Source organism: Macrotis lagotis, chromosome 5, assembly GCF_037893015.1.
Source record: "Macrotis lagotis isolate mMagLag1 chromosome 5, bilby.v1.9.chrom.fasta, whole genome shotgun sequence".
NCBI lineage: Eukaryota > Metazoa > Chordata > Mammalia > Peramelemorphia > Peramelidae > Macrotis > Macrotis lagotis.
Genome location: NC_133662.1, coordinates 211,353,254 through 211,369,977, shown reverse-complemented (window position 1 = coordinate 211,369,977; position 16,724 = coordinate 211,353,254). Strand labels below are relative to the sequence as shown.

At 35.9% G+C, this 16,724-nt stretch overlaps 1 protein-coding gene across 1 annotated transcript in view; it reads left to right on the top strand.

The window, feature by feature from the left end:
* The window catches only part of LOC141488323 (mitochondrial adenyl nucleotide antiporter SLC25A24-like), a 43,544-nt gene extending 27,193 nt beyond the window's left edge, over positions 1 to 16,351 (top strand). The window contains exons 5-10 of the mRNA XM_074188310.1: positions 1,061 to 1,219; positions 1,999 to 2,151; positions 7,762 to 7,869; positions 9,355 to 9,522; positions 11,212 to 11,362; positions 11,601 to 16,351. Of these exons, the coding sequence (XP_074044411.1) occupies positions 1,061 to 1,219; positions 1,999 to 2,151; positions 7,762 to 7,869; positions 9,355 to 9,522; positions 11,212 to 11,362; positions 11,601 to 11,779 (918 nt within the window). The 3' untranslated portion in view covers positions 11,780 to 16,351. The remainder of the gene's footprint in view (positions 1 to 1,060; positions 1,220 to 1,998; positions 2,152 to 7,761; positions 7,870 to 9,354; positions 9,523 to 11,211; positions 11,363 to 11,600) is intronic.
* The last annotated feature ends 373 nt before the right edge of the window (positions 16,352 to 16,724 follow it).

The following is a 16,724-nucleotide window of genomic DNA, read 5'->3' as shown; positions in this document are numbered from 1 at the left end:
ACAAAGATTGTAGCTCGTGCATGACTTGGTTAAGTTGAAGTAAAGGGCCTGAAATATATAGGAATGAAGTGATTTGCTTAATAAATCAGTGTCAGTGATAGAATTGGAAATTAGGTCTTCCTGGTTCCAAGTCTGCCTAGCAACAGTGAGAGATAGATGGAAATGATAAATAAGATGACCATCTGGGGTTGCTAGATGGTCTAGTGAATAGAGCAATGGCTCTGGGGTCAGGAGGAAGCAAGTTAAAATTTGACCCTAGACACGTTCTAGTTGTGTATAAGTCAGCTATGCAGTTGATTCAAGTTTTTCTCTTTTACTCTGGAGTGCCCTAGGGAAGTGTAGGATGATGATACATCCATAATAATCCTGTAGCACAGAAGACTAGGCTTCTGTTGGCTTTGCACTTAATGAAGAATAATGGGTATTTTTTGAAATTTAATTTGAGGTCCTGAGTTCACTGGTTTACTTGAATTGGTGAATCTCCCCCAAAAAAACCAACTCATATAAAAATGACCACTGTGTTCCTTTTACCAGATGGTGAAATTAAAGATTGACTCTCTACTATGGTTGCCTTGGGAATTATTGAGTTCCTCCCTATTTGTAGTCTTCCAGTGGAAACTGGTAACCTCTTTTTAGATGTTTTGCATAATTCTTGCTTTATCAAAATTATTCCAATTTAAAATATTGATATAACATAGTAAACATAGTATAATATTTTTGTTCTATGCTTAGACTCAAAATGATCATTGAGAACAACTGTCATTTAAAAACTATAATATCCACTTGTTTTTTTAAACTTCAATAGCCTTTTACTGACCAGCATTTATAATTGCTTCTTGTATCAATTTCAAGTGAACTATTACTTTACTTATAAATAAGTTATTTAAAAAAGTTTATGCTCTCCTTTTATAATGTAGAAAAAGAGGTTGGTTTTAATTATGTAGGCGAAATAGGTGAAATAATACTTGACTCTTACAAATAGCTAAAAAAAATTTTTGATCTTAAATGATCTATTTAAAATTTTATTATAATGGAACTTTTCTATCCATTTTTTAAACAGGGAATTGATATAGGGGATAGCTTATCTATTCCAGATGATTTCACAGAAGAAGAAAAGAAGTCTGGTCGGTGGTGGAGACAGCTCTTGGCAGGAGGGATTGCTGGGGCTGTCTCACGAACAAGCACAGCGCCTTTAGATCGGCTGAAGGTCATGATGCAAGTGAGTGACTGGGTCATGAGGATAGGCTTATATGTTTCATTCTAAATTCTTCATTGAAATGATGGGAATAATTTTTTCTTTTTGAAGGAATATTTTCAAAAAATTTTAGCAGCATATCTTGATACTCATGTTCCTAGGACTTTGTGAAAATTCACATGTTCTTAAATTCTTAAATTCAGGAGAATCATGAATGAATTGCCATTCCTGCCCTTAACAAGCTTACATTCTAGAAGTAATAAATAAATAAGAAAATAAATAAAATTTATTCACAGAAAGTATGCTACCTGTGTATTGCATATTTCTTTCCTTTTTTTCATATTAACAGACTAAGAAGCTAAGACTGCTTGTTTTAAAGGGCTTAAGGGAAAAGGATTGGCTGACCTCAAATATTTTAAGGGCTAGCATTTGGGTGGAAGTTACAGGGAAGTAGATTTTGACTCAATATAAGGGCCCATGCTAAGTAATATTTATATATCACACACATACACACACACACACTCAAAATTTGAAGGTTGTTCTTTTGCCCTAATATTTCCAAGTTTGGTGGGCAAATCTGTACTTTAAATTATTTTATAGATTTAAATTATGAATCTCTCAGCCTTTGCTTTTTTATTCTTCCTTAAATTCTTTTGATCCATATAATTCCTCATCTGTGAACCTCCCATTATTACCTTGAGATTTTAAACCATAGTGAAAATAGAGAGTTTTATATACAAGTGCTTCAAAAAAGTTACCATTCTATAAACTCTTAAATGAAAATCTTTTCCTTTCATTTTTAGGTTCATGGTTCACAGTCAAACAAAATGAGCCTCCTTGGTGGATTTAAGCAGATGGTGAAAGAAGGAGGCATCAGATCCCTTTGGAGAGGAAATGGTGTGAATGTTCTTAAAATTGCTCCTGAGACAGCTGTTAAATTCTGGGCATATGAACAGGTAAAAATATTATTTTCATGTAATTTATTAATAGTTCTTGAACTGAATCCCCCTTCTTAAATATTATTGCCAGAGAAAAGAGAATATAGGTTATTAAATATTATCTCTAGCTTACTTTTTCTTAGTGGGTTATAAAACCACCTCAAACCTTTATTATTGCTTTATTTGACTATCTTTCTGGATGCAGAAAGGACTTGTACTCTTTGGACTAAATCCAAGGTCCTTTTATAACATTTAATTCTAGTTTTAAAAATTGATTAAAATTAATAAACAATTATTTAATATCAAATATGTTTAAGGTTACTGTGCTAAGTAATTAATGGCTAATGTTTATGTAGCACTTTAAGGTTTGCAAAGGGCTTTACATATTTTATCTTAATCCTCACAGAACTTTGTAAGATTTGGTAATATCATTAACCCCCACTTTTCAGATGAGAAAACTGAGTAAGATTAACATAGGGTAATATAGCAAGTGTCTGAGGCAGTCTTCAAATCTAGGTCTTCCTCTCTGGTCAGTGGACTATCTAATACTCCATGTTGCCTCCTACTGGAAGATGGACAGAGGTACAATTTCCCCCTGAATTTTAGAGGTGACAAACCACTCTAGTCTTTGTCATGAAAACCCCACATGGGGTCATAAAGAGTCACACATCTATTTGGGCATTTTGGAACAGTAGATAGAGTGCTGAACCTGGAGTCAGGAAGACTCACATTTCTGAGTTCAAATCTGATCTCAGATCTTTATTAACCATGTGACTCTGGGCAAGCCACTTAGCCTTGTTTGCCTCAGTTTTCTCATCTGTCAAATGAGCTGGAGAAGGAAATGGCAAACCACTCCAGTTCCTTTGCCAAGAAAACCCAAAAGGGGGTCATAAAATGTCAGATAATGACTGAAAAATGACCAAACAACAGCAACTTGGGAGATAAAGCATAATTATACAAAGTAGTATAATGAAAAGTATATCACAGAAGTATGAATGTAGCTCTCTCAGTAGTCGCAGGAAGAAGAACAAAATTCTGGTGGGAGAAATTAATGAATATTTTTGAAAAAAGGTGATATTTGAGCTGAACCTTGAAAGATGAATAAGATTTCAATAAACAGACGGGAGGGAAAGAAGAGGATATTTTAGGAAGAAGGAAAACAATTGAAGCAAAAAAAAATACAAGGTGTTGATCAGATCAGTTAAGAATTTAGAGAAATGTAAAGGAGAATAGTAGGAAATAAAAAAAAGCAAAAGCAAATAAGAACCCAAATTGTGGAGAGCTGTGGTGAATTCTGGATTGGAGAATCTAAACTTTATTCAGTAGGCAATGTGGAGTCTTTGAAGACAGGGCATGATAGATTTTTATGTGAAATGTGATCAGGATTATTACTCCAGGAGATAAATCTAGTAGTAATGATAAGAAGAGGACACCAGAAGGGGAGAGCTGAAGAGCTTCATAGGAAGATTCTGATTAGAAAAATCCATATTAAAACAGCTGGAATACTTCAGTGGACCTTTGATTTAATTGATATGGTTGTGCCCTTCAGTGATGCAAGTTTCGACCTCTCCTTGCAGGGCTGCCCATCCCTGCCATCAGTTTTTGTGTGGGTAAACCTTTTAAAATAATAATTTTATTAATTATGTATGAAAAAAGCTGTCATAATATTCAAAGCACCATGTTAAGAGCTGAGACAATAAATAGAAAAGTAAAACAGGTCCTCTGCTCAATGATCAAAACCTCTGGCATGAAGTCTGGATGACTTCTTGTTGTTATAGAATAAGGGGGATGCTTTGGGTGAATGCAGTGAACTAGCAGGTAGCCTGCTCTCTGATTCTGTAAGTAGTAGGGATCCTTTAAAATTGTGCGCTATTGTGTTTAAAAGCCATTTTCCAGGATTCATCTTATTTTATTTTTTATATTTTACTTTTTATATTTTTTATATTTATTTTTTGACTTTTGCAAGATAGTGGGGTTAAGTGACTTGCCAAAGGTCACATAGCTAGGTAATTATTAAGGATCTGAGGTTAGATTTGAACTCAGGTTTTCCTGACTCCAGGGCTGGTATTCTATTCCACTGAACCCCGAAGCTGCCCTGCTTCATCTTATTTTAAATTAACTTTATTACATTATGTAAAGATTTTATTCCATTGACAAAAGGTACAGAGTTAAGCCTGTGCACCTGAAGAAATAAAGAGGACACAATTAAATTTTTGGTGTGAAAAGTTTTATATTTTCTTTGGATCCATCTGACTTAGATCACCTGTAAGGTCTCAGTTTATTTTGATGTTAAGAAGATGCAGGAGAGGTTCTTTAACGTAGGTCTTCCTGAATAGCTGCAGGCACAACTGTGTCACAGTAAATTCAGGTTGTTGTTCTTTTCTGATTTTGTTTTTTTGGTCTTCACTCTTTCTCCTAGACAATCCATTACTTGTGCAATTCCCTTCTCATATTTTTATCTCCTCAAGTGGAATTAAATGATTTTGGCTAGAGTCTTTTCACAATGACAAAATGCTTTTGGGAGGAATGTGATGAATTCCTTTGATCAGTTTAATAAACTGAGGGACAAAGAAAAGCTGGAATGATAGCCAGCCTCTTAGCTAGACCAGGATCTTGTCTTCCCCTGAATGTTTGAGGATTTATATAATTGTACCTTTCTAAAATAGCACATTACTAGCTTATATTTTAGGTCAGAGGTGTCAAATTTATAGCAAATGACTCCGCAAAAGTTCTGCAAACCAGAATAAAATGTAATTGGGAAATATTTAACAAGAATAAATAAAAATATAGCAGAACATAACTAATGCTATTTTGTGGTTTTCTAAGTTTGCAACCCCAGGGGAATATGTTTCTATTTGAACTTGATTTTTAGGTTACAGAACTGTAACCCTGAAATGTAGATTTGACATGGAGTCACAAAATTAATGAAAACCTAGATTTAGTGGACAAAGACTGTCTTCCAACAGTGTTTAGGAAGCTTGACAACTTTGGTTTCTTCATTAATTTATTCATTAACACTAATAATAGTTTATGGATGAACAATAATATATTCATCTATTAAACAATAACTGAATGATGAACCATCATCTCCCTTTACTTTGTTTATTCTGTTGAGGCCAATCATTTCACATTACACATTCCTTCTTTTCCCTTGTGCTTTTCTCCTTTTTTTTTCTAATTATCTAAATTCTACTAATCCAAGGCTCATCTCACAACCCAAGTCCTCCAAGAAGCCATGGTGGTATTTGTGCTATTGATGACCACTGGTTTTCAGGAAAAAAAACAAAACAAAACAAAAACCCAAAGCAAATTATACCAGAGTCGTTATTTTTTATATTTTTATAAAAACAATAGCTCCTATTTATATAGCATTTTTAAGGTTTGCAAAATGCATTCATGTATCATTTCATTTTATCCTCACAACAAACAACACTATATGCTATTGTTATTTCATTTTACCAATGGAGAAACAAAGTTACAGAATTTTAAAATAATTTATCCAGAGTCCTATAGCTATTAAATGTATGAGGCAGGATTAGATTCTGGGCTTTCCCTTCAGGTTTTCAAATCCAGTATTATATCCACTGTGCCATGTTGTTCTCCCATCTCCTCAACTTCTTTGACAGATGATGACCACTCTATGACTTGGATAGTTTTTGGAAATTCCTGTGACTAAAAAAGGCAGCTAGGTGGTGCCATAATGCACAGTGCCATGCTTGGAATTAAGAAGACTTATCTTCTGAGTTCAAAATTGGCCTGAGCCACATTCTAGCTGTGTGACCCTGGGCAAGTCACTTAACCCTGTTGGCCTTAGTTTTGTCATCTATAAAATGAGTTAGGAAAGGAAATGACCAACCCACTGTAGTACCTCTGCTAAGAAAACCTTTGATGGAGTCATGAAGATGATTGAGATAACAATGTGATCAAAAAAGATTCCTCATCATGGCATGGCTAGTGTTCTGACTGGTGAACTTCTTTGAACTGGGTGAGTCTGTTCCTTCTGCTGGTTTGGTAGTCAAAATATTTCCAGCTTGGTAGAAGCTGCCAACTTCCCCTGAATCTTTTGAGTTATTGTTTTTCAGTCATTTCAGTCACAAACAACTCTTCATGACCCCATTTGGGATTTTCTTGGTAAAAATATAGGAGTGTTCCTTCTCTAGCTCATTTTTACAGGTAATGAAATTGAGGCAAAGTTAAGTTCCCAGGGTCACCTAGCTAGTAAACCTCTGAGGTTAGATTTGAACTCAGATCTCCCCAACTCTAGACCCTGTACTCTATCTACTGGGTCAACCTAGGTGCCTCCAGTATCTATGAGTATCAAAGGACCAATTCCTGGGAGTTCATCAGATTGAAAGCCTGTTGTGGGGGTGGGTGATAGGTGGGGGGGTATGTGGGAGTATGGTGTGGGAAGTAGGTGTGGTTGTGTGTTAACATTAGATGGCTTATTGAGACTATTATTCACCAGCCAAGCATTCATCATGTGGCTGCCAGAACTTAGGACAGTACCTGAAATAGAGTAGGTGCTTCTGAAATGTTTACAGATTACCACATGGTAGGCACTATAGGAGGTGCTAGAACATTCCTTGCTCTCAGGAGTGTTTTATCTTTATTTTTTGGGGGAAGAGAAAGCAACATGTACATACATAAATAGATATCAAATACTTGCAAAGTAAATAAGAAAGATAGCATGACCCTCAGAGAACTGGAGAGAACTGATGCCCAAGAGAACTGCCTTAGAAGTCACAGGAAGCTGAATTCACAGCTTCCCTCTGATATATAGTGACCATTTTTCAATCTGTAAATTACACACCCTTCCAGTGCTTAGGCGACTGGCAAAACTTGAGGCTGTAGAAAGGTGCCAGCCTCTATCGGTAAAGGAAGTTCCTTATGCTAATAAAATCATATACTCAGTTCTTGTTTTTATACAAATTCATTACCAGAGGTTAGGACCTTAGCCATTGGGAAGTGGTATGGCATCTTGATCCTGATCAAGTCAGGACTCATGTAGATGTAGAAGGTGGTATTTGGGCTGAGCCTTGCTGTGTAAAGGGGAAGCCTGAAATGTGTGTAGGAACCAGAAAGGCTTTAAATATCAAAGAAAAGATTTTATATTTTATCAGGGAGACATGTGGGACACACCTGGGTTTCTTGAGTAGGGGAATGACATGTTTATAATATTAAGAATATCATCAATTTGGCATCTGTGTGTAGGATAAATTGTATTGAGGAAAGATTGGCAATAGGGAGAACGATTAGGAGACCATTGTGATAGTCTAGGAAGGAAGTGGTGAGGACAGTCACTGCATGAATGTGAGAGGTAGATATGAGAGAAGTTGTGGAGATAGAATACATGAGATCTGGCCACTGATTAGATATGGGACTTGATGGGGAGGATGCTGTGAGTGACTTGAAATATGGTGATACCCTTAACAGAAACCAGGAAGTTAGGAAGAAGGTAGGGGAAGGAGAGAGAAGGAAAGGGAAGAAATTGTGTTTTGGTTTGGTTGTCCATGGGTTAGGCAGGGATTTTAGGATTGGGAGCCAGGTGAGTTGAGATTACTGTGCCCTTTTCCCACTTCTGGCCAGTGTCTTCAGTGTGTAACTCCTCAAATGCTTCTATTCACACAGTATAAGAAGTGGCTGACCTCTGATGGTGCCAAATTAGGGAATACCGAGAGATTTATTTCTGGTTCCATGGCAGGAGCAACAGCACAGACATTCATCTACCCCATGGAGGTAAGTGCTGACTTTTTTCATTTTTCTTTCATATAAGCCCCGTGTCTAGTTTTAGTAGTAAAAACAACATTAGAGAGAAACTATCTTATAGTATAATTATGGTATTTATGGAGTACTTACTATGTTCAAGGTTTTGTGCTAAGCACTTTGTAAACATTAACTTTTTTGATTCTCATCTGGGATCAACCCTTGGAGGAGGTAGATGCTATTATCATCATTTCCATTTTACAGATGGGAAAACTGAGGTAAATAGGGGTTGTGATCTGCTTATCATATTGCTAGTAAATATCTGAGGTCAGATTTGAATTCAATTCTTTCTGACACCAGGCCCAGCCTCTAGCCACAGTGCCATCCTAATTGCTTCTGTTATCAGGTAGGAATTGGTCCCCAAACAAAGAGCCCTCCTTTAGGGCATTTTTTAACTAATCCCAAATATTGCACCTGAATTGACAGTTTTATTGCTAGAATAAGGACGTTCCCATTGATTGTAGTGTATCTAAGCAACATAGAATAAAAACATAACAACAGAATGCCAATCAAGATATAAAGTTGTAAGATCTGCAGTGGCTTAGGGGATTGATTATTCAGACATGGAGAGAATTCCTTTTTCAGTCAATGGAAATGCAGCAGGCAAAGAAGGAGGACATCAGTATCATTAAATATGTTAGATTTGGATGTAGTGGAGTGCGAATTCATGATTTGTACTTCTGTGGTCTGCCAGAGTCTTTGCTTTGGGGCCTTGCTGTCATACTGCCTTATGCTTAAGTATTTTAACTGTCTAAAATATTGTCCCCTTATACTGAATTCTGACATGAGAATGGATAGGCAGCTGAGCTGGCGAATTTAGAGATCAGAGATCTCTAGAGAGGGGACTTGAAGGTTATCTGAGCCAACTCTTTTATTTTACTGATGAAGTCAAATGGATATTAAATGGCAGAATTAGTGCCCCTTAGTCCAGTCAACTTATTTTATAGATTCAAAGAAAATCAATTTGACAAATATTATATACTGTGCAAAGAACATTGCTAGCTAGGTTTTCTGGGGATATCAAGGCAAAGAAGTATTTTTTAAAAAAGAGGCTAAAATAAAAAAGAGTGGCACCCATGGTTCAGTTGAAGAGTTTGGGGATCCCATATTTGCTTATCCATACTGCTGTTGTTCACCCTCTTAGCACAGTGATCTTCTCCTATGCTGAATGCTAGCAGTGGAATTTACTTCTTTATGCACAAGGCTGATTATCCTCTCTCACTTCTTGGCTTTCTTTCCTTGGCAAGTACTCCTATAGTCTCCTTAAATTCTTCTCACATACTTATAATTCCAAGATATAAACCATTAGAACTTAACAGCAATGACATTTTTTTCATTGAATTTAAGAGAGCCTTCAACTTGAAATTTGGAATTAGCAAGATCTGTGGCATCATCCAATTTTGAGTAGGTTAGGCTACTTCTGATCAATTAGATATATCCCTGTCCTTTCATCTTCAGGTTTTAAAGACTAGGTTGGCTGTAGGCAAAACTGGGCAATACTCAGGAATGTTCAACTGTGCCAAGAAGATCTTGAAGCATGAAGGTTTAGGAGCCTTTTACAAAGGCTACATTCCGAACTTCCTTGGCATCATCCCCTATGCAGGAATAGATTTGGCTGTTTATGAGGTAAGTTTGTCCTCAAACTGAATCTGATAAGTTTGTTGACTGTATTACCATCTCTGCTCATTAAAATTTTTTTGGGGGGAGGTAATTGGAGTTGTGACTTGACCAGGGTCATACAGCTAGTAAGTATCTGAATCCAAATTTGAACTCTGATCCTCTTGACTCTAGGGCCAGTGCTCTATCTACTGTACCTTCTATTTGCCCTTTATATTACTTTTTCAGCAAGAGAGATATTGGATGTTTGAACCTTTCTGATCTTGAAGATGGGGAAGAGAAGGAGAAGATAATGGAATGCTAAATTGGAGAGGAGATTTTCTGTTGCTAATTAGGATATGACATTGTTCAGGCCAAGATCTCTGATTCAATCTCTATTTGGAATAAGTAGTTTTATGTAAGGTCAGTGTTGGAAAAGACCTCAGAAATCATCTAGATGAGAGGTAGGCAAACTATTACCCTTAGGCTAAATTCTGTGTAGGCAGAATTTAGCAGCTGTTTTTCTACACCTCTCAAAACTAAGAAGAGTTTTTATATTTTTGAGACTATGGTATGTCTGTCCCTAATCTAGACCAAGTCTCTCGTTTTCATTCTAAGTAGAGGAAACTGAGAGAGATTAGTAGATAAGACCAAGAGAGATTAAATATTTGTAAGGTCACACAGAAGTATTAGAACCAGAGTTTGAAGACAGGTTCTGTGATACTGGAACCAGAATTCTCTTCCGTTCCACTCTGTTGTTAGATGTACTGCTTGTCCTGAGACACAATTTAATTGGTCAGGAGGTGGGTAGGTAAAATAGTATGATTAAATTGGCACAACTTAATAGCCATTGCCAAGGGCTCATTCCCCCAGTCAGACCAGCACCATCTTCTGTGCAAACAACAGCACATCTGGGTTATGAGTTTTATGAAGTACATTCAGATTTCTATAGAATTCCAATGTGAAAATTGATTTGAGTACCTTTTTTTCTTGATATTTTTTTGCTACTTTGGTCTAGTGCAAATGGGGCAATGACGTTTTCTTTTGAGTTGTTTTCATCCTTTCATCTCTATAGTTCAAAGTATATTGCCTCCAGACATCATTGACATAGACCTTGGCATCTGTCTTGTTGTACCATGGTAACAAGTAAATGTTGAATAAAAACAGGCTTTGGAAACTTAATTATTTATTATTTCTATACCTTTTACAATTATGACAATTATTATCATCATGACTGAAAAAAGTATAAATCCTTAGATTTAAAAAAAGTTGTTTTTAAACCCAGTATTTGAAAACCACTGATACCCTCTACTAAGGGAAGGGAACTTTGAAAAGTTGTTTGCTCAAGTCAGACAACTTAAGTTTGCAGTAGAGAGTAAGGGCCCTTCAACCATAAAAACTCTTGAGCTCTGGTTAATGCTAATCAGATAACGAGGAACAGGGGATCCATGAGATAATTTGAGTCAACACTATTTGGTTCTTGAATTATCCTTAGAAGTAAAGGGGCAGTCAATGAACAAAAGAAGTACTTTTAATGATACTTTGAACTACAGGCTATAACCTCATAGCTGAATATATGCAATGAGGCAATTAGAAGAGTAGAGTGGCTAATGTTGGGTTATTTATGTATAGGAGTGGAAGAAAAAAGACAATAACTCCTTTAACTATTTCTTGACTTGTATGATGGTGATAGTATATTCCTTTTGTATTCTTTGACAGCTCTTGAAGAATCATTGGCTAGATCATTATGCAGAAAACTCTGTAAACCCTGGGGTAATGGTGCTGCTGGGATGTGGTACCTTGTCCAGTACATGTGGCCAATTGGCCAGCTATCCTTTGGCTCTTGTCAGGACCCGTATGCAGGCTCAAGGTGAGGTTTTGCCAAAAGAATAACCATGGTAAGAAACAATGTTTTATGGTTTTAAAATCATCCCCATTTGGTTTCATCTTTGGAGAATTACTCAGAGGTCAAACTTCTCTTCTAATAAGTGCTGGATTTTTTGAGGGGACTGCGATAAGGAAATCCCCTGTTTCTTTTAAGGAATTCAGTATCTCATTTCATCACAGGAACTACTAGCATGACCTTTATTTTTTCCATTACTTTCTAGCCATGGTGAAAGGAGCACCTCAGATGACTATGGTTGGCCTCTTTAAGAAAATAGTTTCCCAAGAAGGAATCTTTGGACTTTACAGGGGCATCCTGCCCAACTTCATGAAAGTGTTGCCTGCAGTGAGCATCAGCTATGTTGCATATGAGAAAATGAAGGAAAACTTGGGAATAGCCTAGAAATGAAGAGTGAACTCTTGACATGAACTTGAATGCAAAAGAGCACGACAGTATCTGTGTGTCCCTCATCTCTAAAAGTCACCAAAGATCTTTGAGAAGAGATGCATCATGGCCCCAATGGGAGAAACATATCAACCATCATATCAAACATCTTACCGTAATTTTATATGTATGAAGATTTAAAGATGAAATTATACTTTTGTTAAGTTCTTTATGTGTTAAAACATTTGATATTCAAAGAATTCTACTTACCTCTCCTATTGTCCTCTTGGCTCCTGATATCACATTTAAAAACATCATTCAAGTAGTATAGGATTCAATGGAAGAGAAACATATTTTCAACAGTAAAGTTTTCAAACATTCACTTCTCGGTCAGCTAGACCAATTTATATTTTGTATTTAAATGCCTTAAAAATTCACCAACTGGATTTTACATTTTGTGTGTGTGTGTGTGTGTGTGTGTGTGTGTGTGTGTGTATTTTGGACAACTTTTGCAGCCATTAGGGAATAAACAATCCAGTGCATTTAAGCTAGTTTATGATAATTAAGGAAGTAGAGTTCTTTTTCTTTAAGCAAAATAAAAACTGGGGTGTGTATGGGGGGGGTTGTCACAGTATGCGAATACCTCCATTTTTTATCATTATGATGTAAAGAAGAGTGATAAAATTCTGCTTATTTCACCAAGTACCTTTTTGACTTCATTTGTAAATGTTATTATGTTATGAGCTTATTGTTAAATTTGTAAAGAGATCACCAGTTTGAGTAAATCTGCTTAATAATGTTAGGAAGGTTCAGTGGGAGCATCCTTTGAAATATTAAATTTTACTTCTCAGTTATTTTCCGGAGTAGAATCATTTCTCCTTTGTTCCATTTCTTTGCTGTCACTCCTCTCAACTTGAGTAGTTTGAGTGAGGAAACAACAGTATATTTTTCAATAATTCTTCAAGGGTTTTTAGTGCTTTCATCATAGCCTCCTTGTTGGTAGTACAAGCCTGGTCATTTCCACTTTTATAGAAGTGATTCACCCGAAGGAATAGAGGTAATAAATGGCAAAGCTGGAACTTCATTCCAGGTTGTCTGGTGCCAGTAAGCCAATTGATCAGACAATGACCAGATACTGTTAAACTCTGGAGATAAAGTAAAAGGGGCAAAAAACCCCTATTCTACTCAAAGAGCATTCCTTCTGATGGAGAGGTGATGTATAAATAATTAGATACATAAAAGGCATTTACAACCTAGATAGAATGTAAATGGCAGCATTAGCAGGTGGATTGGAAAAAAGAGGGTTCTTTTCACTGCACCCCACTGCCTCCACAGAAATGAGCCTAAGGTAGTTTTCAGTGTGCAAAGTAAAATTATCCATATGTCAGGAGAACCAGGTGTTGCTGGCAGCTGATTCCAATTCTAGGTACATTTCAGTGGAACAGGGATGATTAACTGTATGGAGAGATAGCCTGGAGCTGCTGGAACAGCAGTCCACATCTGTGCTCAGGGACCTACTGTGAAATTCCTTGCATTTTATTTCTGTGCCATTCATTGCCCAAAAGGAAGAATTCCTATTTCCAGCATGAACTTGGGTCCTGAATTGTTTACTACATATGCAGCCAATATCTAGGCGTGAATTTACTTTTTTTAAAAAAAGAATTATTTTTATTTTATGGAAGAAAACATTCATTTCTGTAACATAGTACAATAAAAAAGATGATTGCACCTGAAACTGCAAGTCTACTATGTACAACTTGCTCTTCCTTTCAAATACACAACACAATTATCATGTAAATTTTTTTCCTCTCTCCTAGAGTTGGCAAATAAGTATAATGCATGTAAAATTATCCTGTACATCTATTTATCAGTTCTTTCTCTGGATGCAGATAGTACCTTTCTTCATATGTCCTTTACAGTTAGTTTGGTATTTATAGCCACAGTTTACAAAATGATTCCCATTTGACATCTTTTAGTGGATTAAATATCAGTATTGTAACATCATTGACCTTAATTTGTATCCACAAAAAATTTTTTCCCTTTTTCCAGTCAGATCATTTCCCCCCTGAAATTTGTTGTATAAGATTTAGAAATATTTGTTAGCAACTTGTAACTTGGCTTTCCAAACTTGTAAACAAATAAACTGATAGGGAGTTTTTTATTGGGGGGGGGTGTTGTTATTATAATAGCTTAGATGGTGAAAAATCAAGTGCTGCTTATAACTAATGTTTGCTTTTTCTTAGTCTACCTCCTATGTTTTCAGAACCAAAGAGAGCAACAAGGTATTTGACCTCTACTGGATGCTTGGGAAGTTTGATGTGAAAAGTAGCTTTCACACGAAATTATTCTTGCTGAATGTTTCCATGTCTAGAATGTATACAAAGTAGTTTAGAATGTAGTTGTATCCTCCAGGGATTTTTTTTTTGATACCTTGAATAAAAACCCTAAATAGCTCAGCAACTATTTTCAATCTTTATTTTATTCATCAAACTGGAGGATTGATCATTTTGCTAATTTTGACTTATCTCTAGTTGCTGAAAAGGGGAAATTGCTCAGCTGACACTATTTGCCTGTAAAGAGATTATTTGAAATGTGTAAGGCATGAAAGCAATTTATATGTGTTTCACTTCTCTTGAAAACATCTGTTGATTTTCATAAATCTGGAATTTTAAGATAGCCTCTTTCTGGCATGAAACCATGTATTTATATTAAAACAACAAGAAAAAAATTTTTGTTTTCAAACAAATGTTCCCTGTTGTATTTTTTTTTTTTTTTTTGCTTTCTCATTTGATCATTAGAACTGTGTGATAGTTACGGCTGGTAGATAGCCTTGGAGCAGGGATGTGCTAAAGCCAGATTCATACTGGCTTAGGAGAACCAACGTTTAAACTTTTTAAAAAAAGTTTTTATTGCTGTCTTTTTGAAATATCATCATAGTTATCCCCAACATCTCTCCCCTTCTCCATCCCAGGGAACCATCCCATATAGTAAATAGGCTTTTTTTTAAAAGAGAAAAAATAAATTGTCACATTTATCAATACATTGAAATATTCTGACAGAAACATGTTTTAACTTTTGTGTTCCTTCCACTTCTATGTAGGAATGGGTTGGGTGTGTCCTTTCATATCTCTTCATTCAGATCCTGCTTGATCTATTTTTATGACACTCCTAATCTAGTCCCCTTACAGACTCTTTTCTTCCTGAGACCACAGGGGTCTCATTGTTTGACCTTGATTTGATTTAGGTATATTCTGTGCAAGTCCCCTATTGCCCTCCTCCTTTTTCATGCACCCTCCCATTTTGTAATATGGTCCCACCAAAAAACATTGATTCACAGTAGGCAGGATGTCTCCAAGTTCTGTCCATAATATCCCCGGTCTGCCTTTATTTTAAATTTGTGTACAATTAGGAAAGTCTCTTACTATTCTCTCTGGTTGCTTTGCTGTTGTTCATGGGCTCTTGCATTTGTTCACCCCTCTTGCATATGTGTGATCTGAGGTGTTTCAGAAGGAAATCTTTGCAGGTGTAGTTTTCTTTCTAAGTATGTTTCAAAATGTTCTATTTTTGAATGTCCATCTTTTAAGAACTCAGATTTACAGAGTAGGTCACCTTGGGCTGCATCCTGAGACCCATTTTTCTTTGGAACACATTATTGCATTCAAAAGCCAGAATTTATGTTGCCAGGAGAAATATCAACAATCTCAGATATGTAGATGATACTTCTCTGATGACAGAAAGTGAAGAAGAATTAAGAGGCCTCTTGATCAGGGTAAAAGAAAAAAAAATATAAAAACTGGGAAACTTAACATTAAAAAAAAGGCAAAACAAAAAACCCTAGGATTTTGGCAACACATTCCATCACTTCCTGGAAAATAGAGAAGTGGAAGCAATGTCAAGAGTTTATATTCTTGAGATAAAAAAATCACTATAGTTAGTGACTACAACCATGAAATTAGAAGGTGCTCCTTGGAAGAAAATCTATGGTAAATTTGTACAGCATACTAAAAAGCAGACATATCACCTTTGTGACAAAGGTTCATTGAGTCAATTGTATGTGTTTTTTTTTCAGTGACAATGTAGAGATGTGAGAGTTGGACTATAAGGAAGCTGAGCACTGCAGAATCGATATTTTCAAATTGTGGTGCTGGAGCATATTAAGAATTGCTGGGATAGAAAGGAGGTCAGATCAGTCAATACTTAATGAAATTAATTCAGACTTCACTGGAAGGTCAAATACTAAAGCTGAAGATATTGGAAAAGACTGAAGGAAAAGGGAAAAGGGGATGGCAGAGGGCGAGATGAAGAGATAGTGTCATAGAAGCAATAAACATGAGCTTGGACAGACTTCAGGAGATTGTAAAGGACAAAAGGATCTAGTGTGCTATAGTTAATATAGTTATGAAAAGTTGGGAACAACTAAATCATAATTTTATTCCCTTTTACTGTTTTCTGGAGGGTGCAGAATAATATCAAAATATTATTTTTTTTGTATTTGAAGGTCTTTTTCCTGATTGTGGAACTTTTTTTTTCTAGATTTAATTGTTGAATTTATTATGTGTTTTGAAGTTAGCAGAGTTGAGTTTTTTTTCCTTCAGAAGCAAGCTTTACATTCTTTCAATTGGTATTTAATTTACTTAATTATTGTAATGCAGAAGTTCTGGGCAGTATTTTCCACCAAATTTCCTCCATTATAGTATGATGAGTTTTGTTTTATTATGTTCTTCTGGAAGACCTAAGATCTTTAAGTTGTTTATCTGCATCCTATCTTGAAGATAGGATGTTTTGATTGGGCAGTGAATGTATTTTCACTGAATATTATTTTTCTTTGCTTCTCTTCTAGATTGTCTTTCACTATTGTGTATTTGTAATCTCATGCTATTCTTTTGTTTCTCTGATGAGACTGTCATCACAGATTCAGATTTTTCTATCCTGCCCATTGTTTTTTTCCAATTCATTTATTTGG